This window comes from Rosa rugosa, chromosome 6, assembly GCF_958449725.1.
Source record: "Rosa rugosa chromosome 6, drRosRugo1.1, whole genome shotgun sequence".
NCBI lineage: Eukaryota > Viridiplantae > Streptophyta > Magnoliopsida > Rosales > Rosaceae > Rosa > Rosa rugosa.
In genome coordinates this window covers 8,174,706-8,201,883 of record NC_084825.1, presented here as the reverse complement: position 1 = coordinate 8,201,883, position 27,178 = coordinate 8,174,706, and the positions used below count along the sequence as shown (strand labels likewise).

The window sequence follows — 27,178 nt, the reverse complement described above, 5'->3', positions numbered from 1 at the left end:
ACATGACGAACTCTTCGTCCTGATCTTTCGTGGCATGAGTAGTCCTGGTCCGGAGGACCGCAAGATTCTTGAGCGCTTCTCCAACCTTGCAGCACAACCCCCGCGACCTATTCTACCTTCTCGCTCATCGCGTCCAGGGATACAAATCCACGAGCCTAGGGCAACAGTAAGTTTTTGTCTTTCTTCACCATTCTTTTTCCTTGTGTTGATTTTCCCGCTCTTATTCCTGAGTGTGTTTTGTAGCAAACTACCTGGAGCAGGATAGCCTCTGTTCAGGCGGGGAAACAAAAGGCAATAGCAGAGGAGACTTCTGAGGGAGAGTCTTCGCATGATGAAGATCCCGCTGAGGTAATTTAGTTAAGAATGATCCCAAACTTGTATATTTGGTGCTTCCCCCCTTTTTGAGTTATGACTCTTTTCTCGTACAGGCCACTGCTGTCTTTGCTTGCAAACGCGATCGAGCTCAATTCGTCGAAGAGAGTTTTGAAGATGACGAACCTCTGGGAATGCGATTGGTAAACTCCGACCCCGTCTTATCCTTTTTAAATTTTAGAATCTGGGCAGGATCTTCACTATGTATCTTTTGACAGGTCCGTCAAAGGACCACTAATCCCTCTCGCCTGAGCGAGGCTGGACCCTCAGCCACTGCAGAAAAGCCAACTCTCTCGCTAGTTCAAGCATCAACTAACCCCGTGGCGCCTCTTCCGTCTCCCACATCTACAGAGCATCTGCAAGGTCCTACCATTCTAATAACGATCTCCGATGACGACTCCTCGGAGCATGAAAGTGTGGAAAGCCACTCTGAGGATTCTGCCGCTTATGAGGAACTGATGACGACAGAGATTCTCGCGGCACTAAAGGTCCAAGAGGTGAATGAAGTGAGGCCTCTTCCTCTTGGTGACCACGTACCAGATATTGACCCGACAACTCGAGAGGTAAGCCACTGTTGGCCAATGCTTTCCGTTTCCCTTTTGATCCAACCCCACTCTCTGACATTTCTGAATCTAACCAGGATTCTGTTTGTACCGAGGAGGTGGCTACAAACGCTGAGGGCCCTATTGGTCGGACAGTCGCCCAAGAGATGAAAAATGATACTGACGGTGGTGGTGCCCCCCAAGTCTTGCGAATAAATGAGACAACCGTCGAAGCCGAGGGCCCTGTGCTTGAATCTGCTCCACTTGCCCATGGTGAGCCGCGAGTTGAGTTTCCAGATTCTCCCGCGGCTGAAGGGACAGACCAACCTATTGAAGATGAAGAAACTGAGGAAGCTGTCCACCCTTTTGCATTGGTGGTTCGTGATCCTGTTGCGCCTCCGCCGCCTCCTACCAGATTTGAGAGATTGATGAGGGTGTTAGAGGTAACTCCTCCTTCTGCTGTGGATGAGGCTAAGATGGTGCTTCACGAACATCTGGGTCCTCAGGTATTGGAGACTGACATCCTCTCGCGAGTCTTGGAAGCCCTAAGGTATCTTTGCCAGGAAAAGGCATTGACCCTGCAGCAATTTAGTGTCATTGACGATCTGCTGAATGAACTTGGTGAGGCCCGCCAACATCAACCGGCCGCGAACGCCCAGGCTCACGACACTCGAGAGGCTTTGAATAGCCTCTCTCGAGAAATGGACATCTCTCGAGGTATTTTAAATGAGCGAACCAACCGCCTGCGGGAACTACAAATCCAAAGGTCCGACTTCAAACTTCGGATCGAGGACCTCCATACCGGTTTAGCCTTTGTTGAAAACGCGATTACTACAGAAGAAGCCCAACTCGATGAACCTCTGGCTGCTTCTGAAGAAATGGGCCGCAACCTGGCCCATCTCAGAGAACGGGCCACTCAGGCCGAAGCTAGTGCTATTGCGGCGAATCTCCGAGTGGAGGAACTTTGCTTGAAATTGAGCTTTGCGGGCCAATCTCTGTAGGCCCCCTCGAAAACCGTTCGGTCTCCTCACATACTGTTAATCCCTTCTTTTCCGAGATTTAAGGCATTAATCACTCGTTGAAAAACAACAGTCGTGAAAAAATAATCTTGTGAAAAGAACAGTTACCTCCTCGAAAACCGTTCGGTTTCCCCACATGCTATTAATCCTCTAATAATAGCTAACTCCTCAAAAACCGCTCCTCACATGCTGCTAATCCCTTTTTTCTCGAGATTTGGAATCACTAATCTCGATTTATTGACATCGGTTTTGAAATAGAGCTTCATTCAAGGGTGGGGATTTGCCTGAATTCCCTATAAATAGTTGTATTTCGGGAAGGGAATACTCACAACAATTTTTTTGAAATATTCAAGAAATGGCCTTTCAGTCCTTGCTTCTTTTTCTCCTTCTTCACAAATCTTCCCCTCATGAAATGACCTTTAGCCTCTAAATTTTAGGCTTTATGGCGTAATCTTAAGCCTGGGTTAGGCCTCATGGCGTAATCTTAGGCAAACCCTTGTTTCGTCCTTCTGGGAGTCTGTAACAACAATGCCAGGCTTCAGATTGGTTTAGAAACGCGAGGGGGCTCCGAGTGTGGGATCTCCGGTCATGTAAGATCATTTTTTGTTAGGATTCCCCACTTGGAGCAAATCGGGGAAGGGAGGGAAGCCAAATTGAGGTTCGTCTTTCCTCCTCTGTTTCCTTCCTTCTGGACCTGGCCCGTGTTGTGCCCTCCAGATGGAAGGGGCTTTGGTTCTCACCTCCTTCTCCCCCTTTCTCTTCTTGATAGAATCTTGGAGGGATGAGAAGGGATGGACTCTTTGAAGGAATGGGTTCAAGCTACAGAATGGCTGTTCCTGTACTTCACGTCCAGCTAATGGTGGTTACCAAGGCTAGAGGGGGTGCAGAGACTCAAGCTGATATTTGGTTCCTTCACTCTCTGCCCCTCCAGGAGATAATGGCGCGGCTCAACCCGGCGTTGGATTCCATAGCTGCTTCCAATTGAGGGGGCTTGGAGGCTCCATTTTCTTTCACTGGAGTCTCCCCTTCTCATGAATAATGGTGTTGTCCAAGCCTATGTTGTATTCCTCTACCGCTTCCATGTAAAGGGGGCGCGGGGGCTCCGTTACTCCTCTTTTTCCTTCCCTGAAGTCTGCCCCTCCTTGGGATAATGGCGCGGCTCAACCCGACGTTGGATTCCATAGCTGCTTCCACTTGAGAAAAGATTCAGAAGATATCGGAAGATTTCTGTTTTGTATTCTAGCCACTTTTGGCTTTGTAATGAATGTACTGCTTTTGGCCGCAAAGCCACTTTATGAATACAATAATATTATCTTATCCTGATATTCAAATATCCGTGAGAAGCTGAGTCAACGTGTCTCGCAAGGCCCCAAATATAGGCCCCCATAGTTGTATATTGAAAATAATATGAACTTTTAAAATATGCTCCACAGCTAAAAGAGCCTCGCGGCGAGGTTTTTGAGGACATATGTATCTTTTGGATCCACTTGCTGGCTCCCAACTCAAAACTCTTAGTGACAATAACTCCTTCTTTTCCGAGATTTAAGGCACTAATCACTCGTTGAAAAACAACAGTCATGAAAAATAATCTCGTGAAAAGAACAGTTACCTCCTCGGAAACCGTTCGATTCCCTCGCGCCAATAATCCATTCTTTTCCGAGATTTAGGGCAACTTTAATCACGCTTTACTGACATCGGTTTGACTCTTTAACCATCCAGCAGGTGGAAATGCTTTTCCGAGACTGTCTGTCCAAGGGTGGAGATTTGCATGCCCTGTTCCTATAAATAGGTGCATTATGGGGATGGGAACGTTCACGCCAAAAAACCTTCCTCTGAGTTTCAGATCCTCAACAATACCCTTCCTTTTTTACGAACATCTCTCTGTCAATTTCTGTCCTTCTCTCACAGATCTTCAGTCCTTCCCAATAATTCTAACAGCAATCTTTCTTAATTACTTGTCATCACCATTCTTCAATTCTCGCATTCTCTCAACCCTTCACCAATGGAACCACAAACCCAGCAACCAACCGAGGATGGAGGAAGCAACAAAGCAGCCGGGAGTAGTGCTAACATGCTTTGTAGGCGGAACAGGTGGAATCCCACTACAGATCAGATAAGAATCCTCAAGGAGCTTTTCTACAATAAGGGAGTTAGGTCCCCAACTATAGAGCAGATTCAGAGGATCTGTCTCCAGCTGAAATGGTACTGCAAGATCGAGTTCAAGAACGTCTATTTTTGGTTCGTGAACCAAAGGGCTCGGGAGAAGCGGAGAAGAGGTCCACTTCGGATGTTCATGTGCCCATGCAAAGATCAGGGCTTGTTGGTGATGACAATGGTACCAATTGGAAACCTGAGGATCAGTATATTAACTTCGGATCTTCTGCATCTGCTTTTGCTTCTTCAGCTAGTGTGATTGCTTTTAACGGGCAGATGGGGAACTATGGTGGTTATGGATCTATGAACATGGAGATTGAAACCCTTCCTCTGTTCCCCATGCATGGTGAGGACATCTTTGGTAACATGAAGACTACTTCTGATGGAGGTGGCGGTCACGGTGGTGGCTCTCACATTTCCCTTGAGCTCAGCCTTTCCTGCGAGGGCAAAGCTGGAAAAAGTTTCTGGAGCCGCTAACTCGGCTTAGTAGCTTTGCGAGTGTAGGAACACTTAGAATTGCCCCTTAAGAGTTGTATTAATGATATTTTTTTTTTTTTTTTTTTTTTAATAAGACATTGTGAATCAAGGTTTAGACATGCGGCCCAAGTATAGTCGTCTAGACACAAATTTTCTTTCAAATCCTTTGGGCAACCTTACTGAAATGGCCAGGTGGGGGAGGGCGAACAAGAGAGGCAGAATCCATTTTGGCATGAGCTACTCCCACATAGTGGTTTAGGCCCATTTGCACGCACTTCTGGATTCAAGAACCTGTCATGAACGTTGTCCCCTTTCTAGACACCATTTCACATAGGCTATACTTACTAAGATGAGAAAGGTCATAAGTGTGAAGACAGTTCAACAAGTGTTAATAAAAGCCGCCCTTAACCTTAAGGGACCTGAACTAGGCACCAATAAGGAGTTTAGGCCAATATTAACAAAAGAGACTTCACCTATTCCGTTATGATTCACAAATGACGAAAATAAAAATAAAAATGAAAACTGAAAATTGACAGGAAATTTAAAAACAAAGAAAGAAGTTAGCAGCACTATATTTGGCTAACCTCTAGAAGACCACGGGGGAGGCCATCTATGCTTCATTCCAAGCTCTGATGTATCAAAATTTGTAGGGTAAAAATCCCTCCTGTGAGAGCTTGTAGGAAAAGAACAAAGATACTTCTCCTTGAAGAATTTGGAGGAATTTGGCTCGTGAGAGGGGTATTCTTGCCCCCCAAGTATCTTTGTTGGTTGACGAGACATGATCTCCAATTGTAATTTGGAAGATGACGGTGTCCCAAGATCGGCTTTGTCGCCAACTGTCGCCAACTTCTCTTGATCAAAGGGATGATCATGGGTCATATCTTGCCTCCCATGCATCTGATCAGTAGCCACATATTTGGCTTGATCAGTGGAGACATCAGATATTTGTTCAGAGACAATTTTCTTGTCTGAAGAACAATCTTGTTGATGACGTTCTCCATAAGTAGCCTCTATGTAAGGCTGTGATTCACCAGTGAGGCCATTAGGTTGATTGCCACCTATAGGCAAATCAGCCTCATAAATGACCTCTTCTCGAGCGTTCTGCTCAATTTCTAGGTCCCAATCGCGAAACCTCTGCTTTGTTTTTGCGATCAAAATGGCCATGTCCCTGGCTTGCTTTTCTTTATTCCTCTCGATGTTGGCCATGATGATCGCGAGCTGTTAATGCTCAAAGTCTGGCGGTAGCCAAGCCTTCGTTTAACGCGGGTCCGGCGGGCGGACCGCTACTCTGTATACTTGGTGATTCCTGCTAGTTGCCAAATGAAAGACAAGGCGTCAGAGGGAGACCGCGTTGGGCGGTCTTCACTTCTCCGATGCCTAAGTCAGTTGATGCATATAGGCAATACAATAATAAATGAGTAGTTAATGCGTATCTAATGAAGGGAGAAGAGAGGACCTTTTATAGGCGAGGAGAGGTCTGATCTTCTCCTTGTTTTCGATGTGGGACTGATGTGCTTCAGTTCCCAGTTTCAGTAGCTTCTGATGCCGTCTTGGTAGAGTGCGTGGCGGCGCGTCAGCGGTGATCCTGGGGAACTCTTGTGCTCAGGCCGTGGCCCGCCTGGCTGCCTATCTGTGGGTTACTCCTTTGACGGTAGTTGGTACCTCTGGCGGTACGATGAGTGTGGCTGATTATAGCTAATTATGCTTTGCAAACGTACAAGTAGGTACAAGTCCCCCAAGTCCCCAGTCAAGGAGGGCAATCTTGGTTGGAGAGTTGATCGGTGGTTTGAAGCGTTTTCTTCCGCTAGACTTTTGCAAAAGCATAATTAGCGTCAGTGCGTTGTCAACTATGGATATTACTGAGCAAACGCTTTATACCCTTTCGGGTGGGCCCCTGCTAGGCCCCCCAGGGAGTCCCCCACTCCCCGGCTAAGATGGACCTCCGGATGGTCGCGAAAGTTGTTTGGTGAGGGGGAGCTGCACGGAGCAGAGGGTGTTGGGTAGCGAACCCAATCTTTAGTACCCGAGTGACGGGGGTCAACGTACCTGATCAGGGCCGTCGTAGACTGTTGACTAGTCCCCGTGTCCCGTAGAGACGATCTGACGGTAACGCCGCATGGCGGTCATTTGTCAGAATGAGGCGTGGCCTCGGGATCCGCCGCTGGCGGGTGTCCCCCCGCTGGTCTATAGCAGTAAACAGCGTCCAGTGGACGTGCTTGGCGTTGCTTTATTGAGCGGTACTGCGCTGAATAAAGTACGCGACTTGCCAGATAAAAGAGGTTTTCCTAGAGGTGTGTAGCGGAAGGTGCCCCGTTTGTATGATGACAAGGGAGAAGTTCCGCTGTTGGGAGACTTCGTGAATAACAGCTAGTGAAAAAGTTCCGCTGGCGGGGTTCCGCCCAGCGGAGATGGTCACTTGGAGAAGGGTAAGTGAGAAGTTCCGCTGGCGGGGTTGCGTTCAGCGGAGACCGGCACTTGGAGAAGGACAAGTGAGAAGTTCCGCTGGCGGGGTTTCGCTCAGCGGAGACCGTCACTTGGAGAAGGACAAGTGAGAAGTTCCGCTGGCGGGGTTTCGCTCAGCGGAGACCGTCACTTGGAGAAGAACAAGTGAGAAGTTCCGCTGGCGGGGTTTCGCTCAGCGGAGACTCACTTGGAGAAGGGCGTATTTCGGATTGCTTCCGTGATACGCTCTGACACGTGGCAAAGAACTAGAGGGTTAGCGTGTGGAGACGCGTCTCCTCAGTCCGGCCGTCTTCTCGTCATTAATGCGAGTAATGATGGATTTCGTAACCGAGGCGACGCCTCGGTTAACCTGGAGGGTTAGTGCGAACAGGGGACACGTGTACGGCTGGGGTGTGATGTCGTTTTCTAGCGGACGGCCCAAAAGCCTCTGACGTTGACATAAAAGGGGGGGAACGTATTGAGAAGGGACATTAGAAAATTCATTCGAACTGTTTGTCGTCTTCAAGCTCTGCCCAGCCGAGATTTGCAGAGAGTGCCGTGCGTTGGTGGAGTTCTCGTGGTCGGAGAGACGAAAATTTCCGTCGTCGGGGCACAGCGAGTATCAGCACGCCAGAGAGTTCACGACTGAGGTGAGTGTTCTGGTTATCCTTCTCTGTGGTTTCGTGTTTTTGTCGATTTATGGGTTTGGTGTTTGTGTCTGGGATTGGTGTTTGAACTGGGTTTCTTGATGTTCGTCGGGGGTGTAAGATGAAATTTGAGGGTAGGTGACGGTGTTTAACAGAGAGTTGTCAGTTAGGGTTTTGCTAGATGGTTGAATCTGGGTTGAGGGGGGTTTGTTCATATTTTGGTAATTTCTGGGTAGCTGTTCGTGGTGTTTCTGTGCTATACCTGATATAGGGATAGGTTAGATCCTTCTGTGGGCTAACTGATTTGGGTTTTAGGGTTTTGGGATGGCCAACGTCGTAGAGATCTCGAGCAGTGAGGACTCCGGGTCTGACGTGTCAATCAGTGCGGCGGATAGGGTTTTTATTGACTCGTTGCGTCCGTCTGCCCGTGCAGGAACCTCACTGCCAGAGCCGTTAGACATCGAGCCGCTGCAAACTATACCCTGGGAAGTTGTCATGGGCCGTACGTCGCGTCCGGAGAGTTCTAGGGCGGGTGAGGAAGCTGCTGCGCAGGAGAGGAGCGAGGAGCGGCGAGCAAGTAATAGTGCCGCCAGTGGCTCCGTTGACGGGGGAAACATGACGGGGGAGGAAACAGAGTCGGCGTGGATTCTCCAGGATGGGACCCCTGTCGACGAGGCGGCAGGGCGGATGACTGCCGTTGCGGTCAACCGGATGAAGCGGATATACCGGCTGCCGGGAGTGGTGAGACTTCGTCAACCGACGGCGGACGAGAAGGCCTCAATCCTTCCAGCGGGGTTCGCCGCCGTTCACGAGGCAATATTCCGTCAAGGAGTGACGTTGCCGCTAGTACCCAACCTTCAGATCCTGGTTTGTGAGTTCGGCGTCGCTTTTGGGCAGATCTGTCCCAACATGTGGCGGTTGATGCTGGCGATGAACTCCTTGTGGCGGCTATCCGGGTGCGAGGGGCCGACGGTGGCGGAGGTTTTGCACTTCTACGAACTGGTGTACGTTAACCGCCAAGGTTGTAGGGGGCAAGTAAATTTGAGCCGCCGGCAGGGAGCGCCCAAGCTGATAGAGAATTTGAGGGATTCGATGTCCTACTGGCGGGGGACGTTTTGCGTGGCAACGATGGGGTGGGAGTATCAGGCGGAGTCCAACTAGGGGGAGCCGACGTTTAGGATTAAGTCGGAGTTTCAGCCAATCCGAGGTTGTCCGTCGATCTCCGCTGAACATAGTAGGCGGTTTATTGTATATATGTTGTAATCGTTTGACTGACACCTTCTCTTGCTTTACAGCGGGACTGCGCTACAATCTGACGCGTGAGGAAGAGTGCCGGGTTGCGCGTATCAAAGGCTGTTGGAAGAACCGCAATTTGCTGGACTTCCGTCTCCTCACCGGCTGGGAGCTGTTGGTCGATCAGCAGCTAACGCGCGCTATTGGTAAGAGACCTCCGCCACACTGTATCTCTTGATAACTTGGCTAAAGCTAACGGGTGTTTGCATGTTCTCAGAGACTCCGCCAGGCAACAAAGCGAGCCGGGACGCCTTTGACAAAGCCATGGACCGTGCGGAGATAGACAACTTCCTGGAGACAATGTATGCGTCAGGCGAGGCGGCCCAGATGACAGTTGTGAACCCGGAGACGCTGGAGGTGAGCGCATCCGAGGTTCCGGTGACGCTGCCCATGCCACACCACTCTCACCTAGGGGCCGATGGTCTGCCCAGCGTGCAGGCTGATGGACAAGCAGGCGGGGGGAAAAAAGGATCCACCTCCGGGCCGCAGAGGGAAAGAGTTGTTGCCACTCGGCGTGGGCCACAGAGAGAAAACGTCGTGGCGCCAGTGGGGGCTGCCGCTACCGCGGTGGGGAGACAACCGCCGAAGGGGACCAGGGCCGCGCCCCCTGGAGATACCCGGTCGATCCTGCGGAGGCGGCGCCAGTGTGATTCGGCCGGGGAGGAGGATGATGACGAGACCCTCGAGGTCCACAGGCAGAAGAGGAGCCGACAAGACCCGTCGAAGGCTCCTGTGACGGCGAGAGAGAGATGCCCGTGAGCGATCTGGACTCGTTCGCTGCCTTCACCGAGTTCATGACTGACAGTGAGCGGGAGTTTCTCTATAATTTGTGCGAGCGGTTGGGGTTCGGCGGTCTGGCAGGGATGACGCGGCCAACGGCGATCGAGCAGTCGCCCTTTAGCTCAGCCTTTGGGCACCTGGCGGTTGGGCTGAACGAAATGTTCTTGGCGGCCTCCAAGCAACCTCGAATTGAGGGACAGCTCCGGGAGGAGGTTAAGAGGCTTGAGAGGGAGCTGGCGGAGGCCAAGGACAGGCTGGCGGATGTGGAGCGACGCCTGATGAAGGCAGACTGTGACGCGGCGGACACTCGAGGCAAGCTAGACGTCGCCATCCAGCGGGACATAGAACGAAATGATCAAGTCTCCCAGCTGGAGCAAGACAAGGCCTTGCTGCAAGAGCGTGTGACCGCCAAGGAGAAGAAAATTGACATCCTGCAGCGGGAGTCTGCCGCCAGGCAAGGGGAAGTGAAGAGACTGGAGGGTGAGTTGACCCGGCTGAGGGATGATGGAAGCCGAGCCGCCGCCGCCGCTGTGGAGAATTTCAAGCAGTCGGCGGAATACAAAAACGCGCTGAATGAAGCGGCGAAGGCCGGCGCCCTGGCGAATGTCGAGATGTTGCGAGCGAATGGTGCCATTGATTGGGCCAAGGCGTCCCTGCCCAAGGCGCCGCAAGCAAAAAATGCAGCGCCGACGAAGAAACCCCCGCCAGTACCCAGTCCCCCAGCAGGAGGTGGCAGCTCAGGCAGTGGGTATTAGACTCCGGCGGATGGGACCATAGAGACGCCAAGTCCCACCGCTCGAGGGACTGACCAAGCAAGCTGTGAACAGCCGTCGCAGGCCGAAGTAGGCGACGCCGAGGCCAACCCCTGACATGCCGGACGTGCCCTGTTTTGATTGCGTAGCCGCAGGCTGAAAATAGATGTACTTTTTTTTTTTTTTTTGAATGTAAGGAACAATTTTTGGGTGGGAGAGTCCCAGCCCTGAATATATGAAATATGGAATTTTTGACGTTGTGTGATGACATGCCTATACCGCTAGAGTTTTGACTTAGGATTTTCTTTTGCCATCAATGAAAAATTAAAGGAATTAAGATTGGTCCAAGTGCACAACGTAGCGGACGAGGTCCGCTGACGATTGCTGGCGTTGCCAGCTGCCCTCAGTGCTAGACTTGGTAACAATGGTTTGAATAATTCCTTGTTTCATTGGTAACTGACTGGTCAGCGTTAACAAAAGTGGGGATGTACCCGTTGGGTAGCTTCCCTTAGCTAAATATTGAACAAAAATTTAGCTAAGTCAAGATGCTCCTGGGTAGCGACATGACTATTTGTAGTAATACCGAAGGTGTTCGGTATTCCAAGGGTGGGTCGTTGTGACGCCATCCTTGTCCATTAAGTAGAAGGTGCCTGGGCTAACGACTTCTACTATTTTTTATGGACCTTCCCAAGTTGGGCGGAGTTTTGTTGGTGCTGGAATGACTTCCTTCATTACCCAGTCCCCCAGTTGGAGGTTCCGGGCCTTGACTCTGGCGTTGTAGAAACGCGAAACTCGTTGTTTGTTTTGCAGGTTTTGCAAATGGGCCTTGTGTCGTTTTTCCTCTAGGAGGTCCAAGTCCAGGTTGATGCCATCGCCGTTGGTCTCTGGGTGGTAGCACTCGACCCGAGCGGTGGGTTGAGCTACCTCGACAGGCAGAACGGCCTCAGTTCCGAACGTCATACAAAAGGGGGTTTCACCAGTGGCGGAGGATGGAGTCGTTCTGATGGCCCATAGCACTTCTGGAAGCTTTTCCGCCCACAGGCCCTTGGCAGTGTCGAATTTCTTTTTTAGCAGCTTCTTGATTATCTTGTTTGCCGCTTCGACCTGGCCGTTGGTTTGGGGGTGGGCGACAGAGGCAAAGCTCATCTTGGTGCCCAGATTGGCGGTGAATGAAATGAGCTCCTCATTGTTGAACTGTGTGCCGTTGTCTGTAATGATTGTGTGTGGGACACCATAGCGGCAGTAAATGTTTTTCCAGAGGAAGTGAATGACTTTGGCGGTAGTGATGGCCGTCAGTGGCTCTGCCTCTATCCACTTGCTGTTGTAGTCGATAGCGACAATGATGTACTTGAACTGTCCCTTGGCGGTTGGGAATTTTCCCATTAAGTCGAGGCCCCATGTAGAGTGGACCCATGGACCGATGATGACTGAAAGTGGTTCAGCCGGCGCATGTGGGAGATCGGCGAACTGCTAGCATTTGTGGCAAGATCTTGACACCTGCCGGGCGTCCTCACCAAGCGCAGGCCAAAAGTAGCCCTGTCGCATTGTACGATTGGCCAGGGATCTGGCGCCCGAGTGATTTCCGCACTCCCCGCCGTGGATTCCTGCCAACACGACTTTTCCTTCCTCCGGGGTTAAACAGCGGAGGTTGGGGTGAGTGAACCCCTGTCGGTAAAGCTTGCCATTCTGGATATTGTAGCGGGTTGCTCTCCGCTGAATTTGGCGTGCCTTGACCTTATCCTCTGGTAGTGTGCTGCTGCGCTTGTATGCAGTGATCTCGTCCATCCAGCTGGGGTTGATTTCAATGTTGAAGATCTCCGCTAGAGTTTTCGTGATGCTTGGCTTGTCAAGGCATTCCACCTTTGTGTCCGCTGGACTTTGATGTGGCTGGGCGGTTGCCAGTCTCGCCAGGGAATCAGCCTTGGCGTTCTTTTCCCTGGGGATTTGTGTGATGGTGTGAAAGTTGAACTTTTTGAGCAACGTTTTGACATATCCCAAGTATGCCGCTAACTGCTGGTCCTTTGCCTGGAAGCTGTCGTTGACCTGGTTAACGACTAATTGAGAGTCGCTGAATATGTTGACGCTGTCAGCCCCCGAGTCAATGGCAAGAAGTAGACCGGCGATCAGTGCCTCGTACTCCGCCACATTGTTTGAAGCTTTGAAGTTGAATTTCAACGCGTACTCCGCGTTCAGTCCCCCGGGTCCTGTTAGGATGACTCTGGCGCCGCTGGCCTTGGCGCTGGCGGATCCGTCCACATGTAGGTTCCAATCCGACTGGGGATTTGCCTCCCCGACGGTTATCACTTCCGCTCCGGGTACCATCTCTACACCGGGTTCAGGCTGACGTTCGGTGAGTTCAGCGATGAAGTCCGCCACTGCCTGGCCCTTCATGGCGGTTCTTGGTTTGTATTCTATGTCGAACTCGCTGAGCTCGATGGCCCACTTGCTGAGGCGCCCCGAGTGTTCAGGGTTCTGCATTACTTGTCTCAGCGGTTGATTTGTTAACACATGGATGGTGTGGGCCTGGAAGTACTGGCGGAGGCGCCTAGCGGCAACGATAAGTGCAAGGGCCAGTTGTTCCAAGGGAGGATACCTTGTCTCCGTTCCGTTCATGCCTCTGCCGGCGTAGAAAACCGGGAGCTCATCTTGGCCTTCCCTTCGGACAATTGCGCAACTTACCGCTGATACGGATACCGCTAGGTATATGAACAGGGTTTCTCCTTGGACAGGGACGGAGAGGAGTGGGACTGCCGCCAGATATTCCTTCAGGCCCTGAAACGCCGCCTGACATTCTGGATTCCAGTCGATGACCTTCTTGTGCGTTGTTTTGAGGAGTTTGAAGAATGGGGCACACTTATCAGTGAGTCGAGAGATGAATCGAGAAAGGGCGGTTAACTTGCCCTGGAGGCACTGGACGTGCACCTTATACTCAGGGTCCGCCAGGTCAAGGATGGCCTGGACCTTGTCTGGGTTAGTCTCGATGCCCCGCTCGCTGACAATGTATCCCAGGAATTTGCTAGCGGTGACTGCAAAGAAACATTTTTCCGGGTTGAGGCGCATACCATAGGCCAAGAGAATGGTTACTATGATCCTGAGGTTTACCACATGTCCGCCGGCCTTTATGCTCTTAACTAGCATGTCATCCACGTAGACCTCGATGATTTTTCCCAGATGCTCCGCGAACATGGCGTTCATCAACCGCTGGTAGGTGGCACCGGCGTTCTTCAGACCGAAAGGCATGACATTGTAGCAGTAGAGGCCTTTGTCGGTGGTGAAGGTTGTGCATTCCTGGTCGCTGGGGTGCATTTTGATCTGATTGTACCCGGAGAAGGCGTCCATCATGCTGAGGAGCTCATGTCCGGCGGTGGAATCGACCAGCTGATCGATACGGGGTAGCGGGAAACTATCCTTTGGGCATGCCTTGTTGAGGTTTTTGAAGTCAACACACATCCGCCACTTGCCGCTGGGCTTTTTGACCATCACCAAATTTGAGATCCACTGGGGATAGACGACTTGGCGGATGAATCCAATGTCCTGGAGTTTGGCGACCTCTTCTCCGATTGCCCGGTATTTTTCTTCATCGAAGGCCCTCCGCTTCTGCTTGATGGGATAAAAAGAGGGTTTGATGGTCAATTTATGAGTGATAATCTCAGGGGAGATACCTGGCATGTCCGCGTAGGACCATGCAAAGACGGAGGCGTTATGACGTAGGAATTGAATGAGTTCTGCCTCTACTTCTGGATCTAGTTGGGCGCCCATGCGGACTGTCCGCTCAGGGTGCTCGTCAGAGATGCAGACAACCTTCAAGGATGTGTCCGGGTTGACCGGCTCCTTCCTTACATACTTCTCCTCCTCATCCCTAGGGTCCTCGAAGATATTTGGTGGCGGTGCCTGGTTTCCTACCGTTAGGACATCATGGCGGCGTGTTGACCGTGCCATAGTCGTTGAATAACACTCGCGTGCCAACTGCTGGCTTCCCCTCACACTGCCTGTGCCGTTAGGTGTGGGGAACTTCATGAGAAGCATGTATCCGGCGATAATGCACTTAAGCTTGTTGAGCGCCGGTCGGCCGAGGATGGCATTATATGAGCTGAGACAATCAACGATTATAAACTCTGTATGTACCTCCGCCATACACGGACTAGTGCCAATAGTCAACCGCATGTAGTCAGAACCGAGCGGCTGTGTGACGTCACCAGAGAAGTTGAGCAGTGGCTCATGATCCTGGAGCAACTTGTTATTCCGCTTGAGATGGCTGTAGCAACCGCTGAAGATGACGTTGACAGCGGACCCGCTATCTACCAATATTCTCCCCACTGAGAACCTACAAAGAATGGCGTCGACCAAGAAGGGGTCATCATGGGGTAAGTGCACCCCGCGCTCTTCCTCCTCAGAGAATGTAATAGGTTCCCAACCTACCTTTGGGACTTTGGCGGATCTCTCGTAACGGATATTGCAGACTTCCTTTGGGTGATTAATGCGTGCGTAACGCTTCCTGGCTCTGTGAGACAAGCCCGTGCTATGTCTCTACGTTGGCGATCACTGGTGGCGGTTGGCGCACCTTGAACTGTTCCATCTTGCCTTCACGGTACAAGGTCTCAATTGCCGTCTTGAGTGCGTTGCAGCTGTTGGTATTGTGGCCGCTGTCCTCATGGTATTTGCACCATCTGCCGGTGTTTTTGGGTTTGCCCGTCTTTGGGTATTTTGCTGGAGGAGGTGGCGGGATCTGATCCTTGCACTGATTGTATATTTCCTCGTACGAGGTTGTGAGGACCGTGAACACTGCATACCGTTGAGAAGACTCCGTTTGTCTGTTGCGGTTATCATCCTGGGTTGGGCGGTTTCCCTTGTGGTATTGATCCTTCTGCCGCTTGTTCTGGTAGTGGCCCTGTGGCCATTCCCTCTTCTTGTCAGTTGGTGATGCGGCGGGTGCCTTATTAACGGTTTCATGACTAGAGGTAGGCTGTGTGGCCTTTGCTGGCGTTACCGGTGGCGGTGGGACTTCTCCATATGTAATGAATTCCGCCTGGGCGTGAATGACCGCCTCACTCATGATATGGTCATATGCCGCATTTGGATGATTGTAGTTGAGGTGATAGAGGAACGGCCCTTTGAGGAGTCCCTGCTTGAAGGCCGCCGATGCCATCGATTTGTCCAGATCGCGGCACTGAAATGCCGCCGCTCGCCACCTTGTGACGAATGCCTTGAGTGACTCATTCTCTCCCTGTTTGACGCTGAACAGCTGACTCGTGTTATGATGTCCGGCGGACAATAAGATGAACCGAGAGAGGAAGGTATGTGACAGTGCGTTGAATGAGTCAATGGATCCTGGCGGACATTCGAAGAACCAATTCATTGCCTCTCCGTCCAGTGTTTCGCTGAACAAGTGGCAGAGGGTGGGGTCGTCAAATCCCTTGTTGTTGGTGACCTTTTTGAAGGTGTCCATGTGGACGAAGGGGTCGGTTGTACCGCTGTAATGTGACATCTTCGGAGTTTTTGCGTACGCAGGCCTGATAGCTTGTAGGATTGCAGCGGTGAAGGGCCCTGGTCTGGACGTGAAAAGTGGACTTTGAGTTGACGGCGCGGCGCCTGACTCCGCCCGGACCAACCTTTGTTCCAACTGCTGCATCCTTTCCAGGATTTGGGCTGTTGCGTCGCCGGCGGGTCCGGCGTATGTACTCCGCTGGGTCTGCCTATGCCTCGGCGCAGGCGGATCACCCTCAGTTCTTGCCCTAATTTCCGAGCGGTTGGTGCGTGGTACCGACTCTGCCTCCTGCTCCAACATGAGTTGGGGAACGGGCGGCGGTCCCATCCCTAGTAGTTCGGGAGGGTCCAGCGGGACCTGCATCTGTACGACTGGCTCTGGTCCCAATGTACCAGCGTTGGGATGACTACGCCTTGTGCTATGCGAGTGCTCGCTCTGTACCGGGTTGGCGGTTCTTTCCAACGTCCTTTTCAGGTCATCAAAACGTGACATCAGCGCAGCCACCTGCTTTTGGGCCTCGGTCTTCTCTCTGCGCTCCTCTTTACGTTCTCTGTTTGCCTTGTGAAGGTCTGCCAGTGCCAACTCGTACATGGCGGCGAGGTCCTGGCCTGGTGGGCGGCTGCTGCCTGGATCCGTCTCACCGCCAGGGTTAGTTGGGGTGTTGAATAGTGCGCGGTTAACACCTACCGCTGGATTGGATGGTTGGGGGATGGCGGACTGGTCTGCCTGCTCATGGGCGTTTCCCCCGCTACCGCTAGTCATGGTAATTGTGATGGGATGACCTCTTGTTCAAGGATTCCCACAGACGGCGCCAATGTTAATGCTCAAAGTCTGGCGGTAGCCAAGCCTTCGTTTAACGCGGGTCCGGCGGGCGGACCGCTACTCTGTATACTTGGTGATTCCTGCTAGTTGCCAAATGAAAGACAAGGCGTCAGAGGGAGACCGCGTTGGGCGGTCTTCACTTCTCCGATGCCTAAGTCAGTTGATGCATATAGGCAATACAATAATAAATGAGTAGTTAATGCGTATCTAATGAAGGGAGAAGAGAGGACCTTTTATAGGCGAGGAGAGGTCTGATCTTCTCCTTGTTTTCGATGTGGGACTGATGTGCTTCAGTTCCCAGTTTCAGTAGCTTCTGATGCCGTCTTGGCAGAGTGCGTGGCGGCGCGTCAGCAGTGATCCTGGGGAACTCTTGTGCTCAGGCCGTGGCGGCGCGTCAGCGGTGATCTTAGAGATGTTGTTGTTGAATGTGAATGTGTGAATTGTGTTTCAATGTAACCTCTATTTATAGGCTACCATGCCAACTACTTTGGCATTAAACAAATGAAAGTGGAGCACTAATTGGAGATAAGGGAGGTGGAGGTGTAGGTGGAGCACTAATAGGAATGATGAATTTGGGAGATAAGGGAGGTGGAAATGGAGGTGGAGCACTAATAGGAATGATGAATTTGGGAGATAAGGAAGCACTTTCGGCTCCTTTATTCCTTCATGTATATCTCCATCAGAAATTCAGATTCTGGCCATGATGTCTTCATAAAAAATGTTCCACTATGAATCTAGATCATGCTGACCAAATTTCAGAGCTTTCTTCCATGTGGTTGGGCCAAAAATGCTGCTGGACCTCTTACAGGTCCAGTTTTCCAGTTTTGCTTCTGTAGAAAATTTGGCTGATTGTTTGAAGTCCTTCCACTCAAAAAAAGCTCTTGCACTCTTCATAAGAAATGATCCTTGGGCTGTCTAGAATGGATCTGGAAAGTTTCAGCACATTTCGATTTCATTTGGTTAGTCTGCCACCCCTCCTTCCTTGTCTAGCTCGGTTTTTCCTAGCCGAAGTAGGAAAATATGCTAAAGTTGACTTGTCATACTTCCATAGTAGGCTTTATTTAGCCTCTAAATATATATTTCGAGCTTGTCGACAATATATAGCTTGAGCCAATGACATTGGCTCAATTTCTCCAAGACACGCCTTGTCAGGCCAAAATGTTCATTTTGGGTCCAAACAGGATCCTCCAGTTGATTCCCTTTTGGGGAATTGACTTTGCCGCAACGTAAGGTATCGAGCTCCACCCTACTCCGAGTGTTTTATTTACTTGTACTTGCTGGAAGAGATGCCGGACCCAAAAATAGTTCTTTCTAGGCGATTCCCTCCTCCCCTTGATGATGGCTTTTTGCCCAGTGGACGGGATCATAGCGAAAGAGCCCTCCTGGCCTTTCGTCGCGCCATCTCCTGCTTGGATATTCGTCTTGCCACCGACCGTGTAAGCTACGAGCTCTATGCCCCCAACCGCTTTGTTCGCCAATTTGGGTTGGCCCAGTTGGTACCCTGGCCTCTGGTTGATTCTACCTATTACTACACCTCTTGGCAGAGATTAGCCTCGCTTGTGTCTGCCCCCTTTCAAAGTTAGTTTACTTTAATATCGATTCCTCCTTGGGCCAGAGCGCTGTACCCCCTCAATAATGTCGACGATGATTATGCTGATAGGTGGAAAGAAGTGTCCGTGAACTGTTGGGACCTGCCATATGACGAACTCTTCGCCCTGATCTTTCGTGGCATGAGTAGTCCTGGTCCGGAGGACAGCGAGATTCTTGAGCGCTTCTCCAACCCTGCAACACAACCCTCGCGACCTATTCTCCTTCTCCCTCATCGCGTCCAGGGATACAAATCTGCGAGCTTGAGTGTGAAACCCGAACAAAAAATGTATCGAGCTTAGTTGATTGTGCGAGAAATTATTTCACGATCTCGACAATTGCCAAAGTGCTCGAGAATATTTTCAGAAATTTTCATAAATTGAAATCTTCAATTTAAGTGTTGGATAATAAAGTACACGACACGACGAGTTCGTGGAAATTTTCGGGGAATTTTTCGAGTACCCGAGCTATTTATAGCGATTTTCCGAAGTTTTGGGATTTTGAAAATTAATTAAGGAAATAGAAAATAAGTGGAGCGATCCTAGCCATCCATTTTCCTCCACCGATTGATCTGGGCCGTTGATCTCTCTTTAAAGGGAGGAAGACCAGGTCAGCTCGCTCCAGAACACTCGAGAAAGCATCTAAGCTCTCTGATCCAAAACGGTAACTCGCGACCCGACAACATGACCCGACCGGAAAACGCTCCTCCGGCTACCTCTCCGCAGCAGACCACCGGATATAGCTTTGTCTCGCCGTCGCCTACGTCCCTGTAGTCTCAGATCATTCATGCAACGATTGTGCATGGAGAATCGACAACTGGAAGCTTCGAGTTTTCTCCGGCGAGTTCTTCAATTTTCGGCGACTCCGGCCACCGTATGAGCTTCTGGTGGTATGAAACCTCACCTCCTCGTCATGCTCTACACGTTTATGTCATTAGTTTTCAAATTGGATCGAGTTTTGATGGTTTTGGTTTCTGGGTGCTCTCGAGTCCGTTGAAGTTCCTCGACGTCAGTGACTCTTCCGGCCCTTCTGGGCATGCTTTCTACACGAAAGACGATCAGGTCTTCGAGCTCTACGCGTCTGGGTAAGTGGTTTCTCCAATCTGGTTAAAGTTTCAAGCTTTGACATTAAGGGGTTCAGTCGATCACCGCCGGCGTTGCTGTGCGTGACAACCGTTTTAGGACTGCCATGTTGAGTTAGACTTGAATCTTGGAACTGAACCTCACTTGTGTTAAATCTCAGAAATTAGGAGGTGGAACACGGATCGTAGTTGGTCGAATCGAAGCCCGAAGTTTCATCTACGAGTTGTACGTACTAGCAAAGGTAAATTCGGGTTCTGGACTAGATGCTTCTTGTTTTGCTTACGAGTGCAAAAAAAATAGTTGCATGTGTTGAGTGTACTTACGGTGAATCTGTGTTTATGAGAATGGTGAATTGGATTGGATTAGGTTGCTCGTATGAAGTTGTTGGTTGCTCGTATGAAGTTGTTTGTATGTAATCGGGTTCCATAAACTTGAAGTTTGTTGTGATAATGGTTGTGATTGATGGAAAAGAACTCGAGTTATGGTGTTGTCTTGATCATAGTATTTTGAGTTGTTGCGAGTAAATTTGGGAATTGATATTTGAATTGAGATTGTGGACTGACATTGGTTGCTTGCATTGCATGTCTGTTGTTAGGACCGGAAAACTTGGTTGTGAAATAATTGAAAAATGGACAAGTTATGGTTTTGGGTGTTCATAGTAAATTCCGTCGAATTACTATGCGACAAAATACAAAATGGAAGTAAAAGACCAAGTGTAGTGTGATTGAGATAAATTGTTGACGAAATTGTGTTCTATGCTTGTGCATATGTTAAATGGATAGAAAGTGAAAGAAACTAATATATAAGCATATATATATTGGGTGGCCTTAGTAATCGGGTGCACTCAATATATGTTTGGTCGATATCGTAATTTCAAGTGAATGTTCGATAATCTAAGTTAATTATTGAACCTACCTCGATTGGTCAAAGATTGGTCAATCCTGGTCAAACCAGGAGAAATTGGTTGAACGATTTGTTAATCGTCGTGATTTCATTTATTAGTTCAGTGAGATATTAACGTTAATTATGTCGGAATCTAGGATTTCCAGTTACCCGAGGAACGGAAGGTTCGTGAATCTCGGACAACGTAAAAGGTTAAAGCATCGAAATCCAGGTAGGGGACTCGGGACTCATTCGGTTAGTTGTTTTCCGTTTTGAATTAAATGTTATACATATTTGAGTTGCATGGTTTGGTTATTGATGGCTTGAGAGTGAGTGGAACATAGTGATTCTTTGGGCTTCGATCCCCTAAACCTCCGGAAGGGCCGTATGGACGGAATAGTGTCTGACATCCTCTGAGGTGTGGCACTATTTCTAGGTGATATGGCGTAAGTGGACACTCTCACTACGCTTACCTGGTGATGATTTTATTTGAGGTAAGGCCGTGTAGGTTGTCCATGGGACTGGCCATCAAGTATTATGCATTTCTTTGAGTTTCATGCATTGGATTTTGAGTCCGAAAGATATTTAAAGTTTGTCGTTCTTTAAAGAAATTGTTCAACTTTTTCATACTGGGTACCCAAATTTCTATTTTGTGCGTCAGTTTTCAAACCTAGTCGGGTGAAGCCCCTATTGAGCAGCGAGGACGAAAGCACACCCCTACAACAGTGTGGATGCAGGTACTGTGCATTGGTAACGGGATTGGAGCGGTTGGAGCTAGGTGTGCGGATTTCAGTAATGTATCTTTGTGTAAATCAGGTTCTGAGTTCCAAATCCTATCCTTATTTCTACAAGCTATATTTCCGGAATTTGTTGAAAACTGTTTGTTGCGTGCTAAGTCCTTTATTCCTCGGTTGTTTACAACGTTAAGTCCTGGACGAACATTTGAATTTAAAGTTTTAGAAAGGTTTTCACCTCAAAAGAATTTAAAAGCTTCCGTTGCGAATTTTTTTGTCAAAATTTATTTCGAACAAATGCCTAGTGAATTTCTAGAATGTAAATCGAATTTTCAGTTTATGTTTTAGAGACTTGCGGCACTGTAACGTACTCAAGCTGGTGAGGTGCAGTTTGGGGCGTTACATTGGGGCAACAATAAGTTTTTGTCTTTCTTCACCATTCCTTTTCCTTGTCTTGATTTTCCTACTCTTATTCCTGAGTGTGTTTTGCAGCGAACTACTCGGAGGAGGACAGCCTCTGTTCAGGCCGAGAAACAAAAGGCAATAGCAGAGGAGACTCCTGAGGGAGAGTCTTCTCATGATGAGGATCCCGCAGAGGTAATTTGGTTAAGAACGATCCCAAACCTGTATATTTGGTGCTTCCCCCCTTTTTGAGTTATGATTCTTTTCTCGTACAGGCCACTGCTGTCCTCGCTCGCTGTTAATGTCTAAAAGTTCGGCGGTAGCCAAACCTTTGTTAACGCTGATCCGGTGGGCGGATCGATACTTGTAACGCTCTCAAAGCTTCCGCTACCTGTCAAGTAAAATACAAAGGGGCGTCAGAGGGAGACCGCGCTGGGCGGTCTTCGACTCTCCGATGCCTAAGTTAGTCAATGTATTTATGTTGACAAAGTAACAGTAGGTAAGTATTGAATGCATAATTAATGGGGAGAGAGGAGAGAATCTTTTATAGGTAAGGAAGAGGAGGTTCTTCTCTTTGTTTTCGATGTGGGACTGAAGTGTTTCAGTTCCCAGCTCTGGGAGCTACTGATGCAATTTTGGCACGGCGCGTGGCGGCGCGTTGGCGGTGATCTGGGGGTGATCTGACGCTGAGGTTGTAGCCCGCCTGGCGGTGTACCTGTATGTCATTCCTTTGGTTGGAATTAGTACCTTTAGCGGTAGTGCGGTACAATGAGCGTGGTCCATTATAGCTAATTATGCTTGCAAATGTACATGTATGTACACTCGCAAACGCGACCGAGCTCAATTCGTCGAAGAGAGTTTTGAAGATGATGAGCCTCTGGGAATGCGATTGGTAAACTCTAGCCCCATCTTATCCTATTTAAATTTTAGGATCTTTACTATGTATCTTTTGACAGGTCCATCAGAGGACCACTGGTCCCTCTTGCCTAAGCGAGGCTGGATCCTCGGTTGCCGCAGGGTAAATGGCCTCTTGGCAAATTCAGGCGCCTCCGCCCCCTGCAATACCGGTGCCCGTTGTGGTGATACCGGTTTCCGATGAAGATTCTCCAGAGCGTCTTAACATGTCCGTTCCCACTGAGCTCCCGGCTGATGATAGAGTGGTGGAGGAGATCCCCGCGACAAATGAAGTTGGTCCCCTTGTTTCTTTGGGTCCCCCTGCTTCGTCCAACGAACCTATAATCCAAGAGGTAGGCTGTTGCTTTTCAAAAGAAACAAGGGAATACTCACAACAAATCTTCTGAAATATTCAAGAAATGGCCTTTCAGTCCTTGCTTCTCTTTCTCCTTTTTCACAAATCTTCCCCTCATGAAATGGCCTTTAGCCTCTAAATTTTAGGCTTTATGGCGTAATCTCAAGCCTGGGTTAGGCCTTATGGCGTAATCTCAGGCAACCCCTTGTTTCGGCATTCTAGAAGTCTGGATGGAAAATGCCAGGCTTTAGATTGGTTTAGAAACACGAGGGGACTCCAAGTGTGGGATCTCCGGTCATGCGAGATCATCTTTGTTAGAATCCCACACGCGGAGCGAAACGGGGAAGGGAGGAAGGCCACTTTGTGGTTCGTCTTTCCTCCTCTGTTTCCTTCCTTCTGGACCCGGCCCGTCTTGTGCCCTCCAGATGGAAGGGGCTTTGGTTATCAGCTCCTTCTCCCCCTCTCTCTTCTTGATAGAATCTTGGAGGGATGGACTCTTTGAAGGAATGGGTTCAAGCTACAGAATGGTTGTTTCCATACTTCACGTCCAACTAATGGTGGTTACCAAGGCTAAAGGGGGTGCAGAGACTCAAGCAGATATTCGGTTCCTTCACTCTCTGCCCCTCCCCGAGATAATGGCACGGGTCAACCCGCGTTGGATTCCATAGATGCTTCCATTTGAGGGGGCTTGGAGGCTCCATTTTCTTTCATTGGAGTCTCCCCTTCTCATGGATAATGGCGTTGGCCAAACCTATGTTGGATTCCTCTGCCGCTTCCATGTAAAGGGGCCGCGAGGGCTCTGTTCCTCCTCTTTTTCCTTTCCTGAAGTCTGCCCCTCCTTGAAATAATGGCGTGGCTCAAACCGATGTTTGGTTTCCTTTGCCGCTTCCATTTGAAGAAAGATTCAGAAGATATCCAAAGATTCTTGTTTTGTATTCTAGCCACTTTTGGCTTTGTAATGAATGTACTGCTTTTGGCCGCAAAGCCACTTTATGAATACAATACTATTTTCTTATCCTGATATTCAAATATCCGTGAGGAGCCAATAATTGTGTCTCGCAAGGCCCCAAATATAGGCCCCCATAGTTGAATATGTACTGCTTTTGGCCTCAAAGCCACTTTATGAATACAATACTATTTTCTTATCCTGATATTCAAATATCAGTAAGGAGCCAATAATTGTGTCTCGCAAGGCCCCAAATATAGGCCCCCATAGTTGTATATTCAGGAGCTTCGAAAATAATATGAACTTTAAAATATGCTCCGCGTCAAAAAGAGCCTCGCAGCGAAGGTTTTGAGAAAATCCACACCTCGACCCTATTTTCCCGCGAAGATGTTTTCTCTGCGAGAGAAGAGACAAAGCTCAAAAAAATTTCTGGAACCGCTGACTCGGCTTAGTATAGTGTAGTGTTGCCCCCCTAGTGTTGCAAGGTGTAGCGAAGAATTGATTATGGGCCTCAAAAACAGGCTTTCATGAATGGGCTTCGCGAGTGTAGGAACACTAGAATTGCCCCCTATGTCTTATGCGAAGAAACCGTCTACGACTTCTCCGAGTCCCAAACATTGGGAAAGTATTTCTTCAAGTATCTGCCATTGATAGGGTTATGATGGACATCTCCATCCAGGTCCTTAAGATGAAAAACTCCTTTCTCTAAGATTTTATAGATGATGTACGGGCTTTCCCTTGGAGTCCATTTGCCGCGACCATCTAACTTTTCGCCAAGCGGGAGAACTGCTTTCCAAACCAACTCTCCTTCGCTGTAACTCCTTCCCTGCATCCGCTTGTCATAGGCGCGAGTGATTCGTTGCTTTTCCATGACCAAACTATCTAAAGCCTCCAAGAGCTTTTCGCTAAGGTCTTCATGTTCCTGCCACATAGCCTGAACGTAGTCTTCTCCAATGAGATGATGTTGCTCTTGAACTTGTAATGATTGGACGTTAACTTCCATAGGCAGGACTGAATCATGGCCAAACATCAAAGCATAAGGTGTTGTCGCGGTGGGATTCCGCTTAGATGTGCGGTAGGTCCAAAGGGTCTCATAAAGTATCTCATGCCACTGTCGTGGATTAGCTTCCAACATTTTCTTCAGCAAATTGATGATGATCTTGTTGCTGGCCTCCGCTTGACCGTTAGACTGAACATAATAAGGACTGGAATGGACGAACTGTATTCCCCATTCTCTTGCCAGTTTATCAACTTCACCACCCATGAAAGCTGTCCCCCGGTCTGAAACAAAAACTTCTGGGATACCAAATCTGCAGATGATGTTCCTGAACAGGAATTGTCGCAACGTGCCACCAGATGCTTCCTTCAAAGGTTCTGCTTCAACCCACTTTGTAAAGAAATCAGTTGCGACGATGATGAACTTGTGTTGAAGTGATGAATGTGGGTGAATCATCCCAATTAAATCAACCGACCATCCTCTTGCGGGCCAAGGCTTTATAATGGACTGCATTGGAATATTAGGGACATGCTGGACCGGCCCATGAGCTTGGTAGTCTAAACAACCTTTAGCGAACGCGATACAATCCTTCAAGATACTGGGCCAAAAATATCCATGTCGTCTGAGTAACCAACGCATCTTTGGACCTGCCTGGTGAGCGCCGCATATGCCAGAGTGAGCTTCTCGCATGAGCTGTTTCGCCTCGCTGCCATAAACACACCTGAAATCTACGCCATCTTCTCCTCTTCTACGCAGCTCATTATTTTTGAGGAAGTAGTTGAGGGCAAGGTAGCGAATCCTTCTATCCGCGGTCTAATCAGGATGTTTGAGATAATTGATCAAAGGGATGCGCCAATCCACATCAATGGGCACCAAAGTCGCTACTGACTTGTTGTTTGGAGGATCTTTTCTCGCCATACAAGAAGGAAGCGTTTGACGCTCTACTTTCAAGATTCTCTCGCGCACGCATCTCAGCGTTACCCCTGTTGCCAGCTGGGCCAACTCTTTCGCGGCGAAATTTCATTCACGAGGAATGTGCTCAAGATCCACGTCATCAAACTGGTCCAACAGTTCTAGTGTCTTGTTTAAATAAGGGACCAGCGCGAAACTAACGCATTTGAACTTTTCACGCAGCTGATTGATGACCAGGAGAGAATCTGCAAGTATTTGTACGTCTCTGACTCCCATTTCCAGCAGTACTTCTAGGTCTATGATTAAGGCCTCATATTCAGCCTGGTTGTTGGTACATTGAAACTCCAACTAGAATGAGTACGAAAAGTGATCTCCAGCCAGATTCTCTAGTGCGATTCCTGCTCCGGCCATGGTATCTATTCGGGAACCATCAAAGTACAATACCCATGGCTCTAACATGACCGCTGCCTGGCCATCGGTGAAAGGTTCGGAGCAATGTATATGACATGCCTTTCCCCATAAATTTGCCGCGACCTCTTGCTCTCTGGAGGGTCTAGCATGAGATGATGCGCTAGAAAATCCGTGATGGTTTGACCCTTCACAGCCTTTTGAGGGACATATTGTAAAGAAAATTCTGAAAGAGCCAAGACCCATTTGCCAATTCGGCCCCTAAGAATGGGTCGCGACAACATATATTTGACCAGATCGGTCTGAGCGATTATGCATGTAGTAAATGACAACATGTAGTGGCGCAGCTTACATGCAGAGAAGTATAACGTTAAACATAGCTTTTCCATTGGTGTGTACCTGGTTTTGCAATCTGTTAACGTTCTACTAAGGTAGAAGATGGCATGCTCCACTCCCGCTTCGTCGTTTTGTGCCAGTAGGCTGCCTATTGAAGCTTCCACTGCTGAGATGTAAAGTTTGAGCGATTGGTTGGTTTCGGAGGAACGAGAACTGGTGGATTGGTTAGGTAGGCCTTTATTCTATCAAAGGCCTCTTGATGCTTCACTTCCAACACAAATTCTGTATGTCCTTGCAGCTTTAGTAGAGCAGAAAAAGGCTGAATCTTGCCGGCGGAATTGGAAATAAACCGTCATAAGAAATTGATTTTTCCCAACAACCTTTGCAACTCCTTCTTTGTTCCCGGCGGTGAGGCATTGATAACTGCTTTAGCTTTATCTTATGATACCTCAATGCCTCTCTGATGTACAATGAATCCAAAAAAATCACCTGCTTGAACCCCAAACACACATTTCGCAGGCTTCATCTTTAGCTTGTGACGCCGCATACGTTCGAAAACTTTTCGCAAATCCGCAATATGATTACACCGCTGCCTGGATTTAATGACTATGTCATCTATATAAACCTCTAGAATCTTCCTTAAGATATCATGGAAGATTAGGTTCATTGCTCGCTGGTACGTGGCTCCCGCGTTCTTCAAACCAAAAGGCATGACCACGTATTCGAAAACTCCCGCGAAACCTGGGCATCTAAAAGCAGTTTTGTGTCTATCTTCTTCCGCCACTGGAATCTGATGGTAACCGGCAGTTCCGTCCATAAAGGAGAGAAGTTCATGACCAGCTACTGCGTCCACCAACA

At 49.1% G+C, this 27,178-nt stretch overlaps 1 protein-coding gene across 1 annotated transcript; it reads left to right on the top strand.

Annotated features, from left to right (window-relative positions):
* Positions 1-249: 249 nt before the first annotated feature.
* Positions 250-22,571, top strand: LOC133716161 (uncharacterized). The gene is made up of 4 exons (XM_062142888.1): positions 250-348; positions 429-515; positions 591-945; positions 22,429-22,571. Exons 2-4 carry the CDS (start codon positions 507-509, stop codon positions 22,569-22,571), a joined length of 507 nt encoding a protein of 168 aa, XP_061998872.1. The 5' UTR covers positions 250-348; positions 429-506.
* Positions 22,572-27,178: the final 4,607 nt, after the last annotated feature.

Bases quoted from the DNA above. Each gene is read 5' to 3' on its own strand.
- LOC133716161 (XM_062142888.1), top strand. The intron at 946-22,428 runs GTTGGCCAATGC...ATCTTTTGACAG, and splicing joins AACTCGAGAGGTAAGCCACT to GTCCATCAGAGGACCACTGG.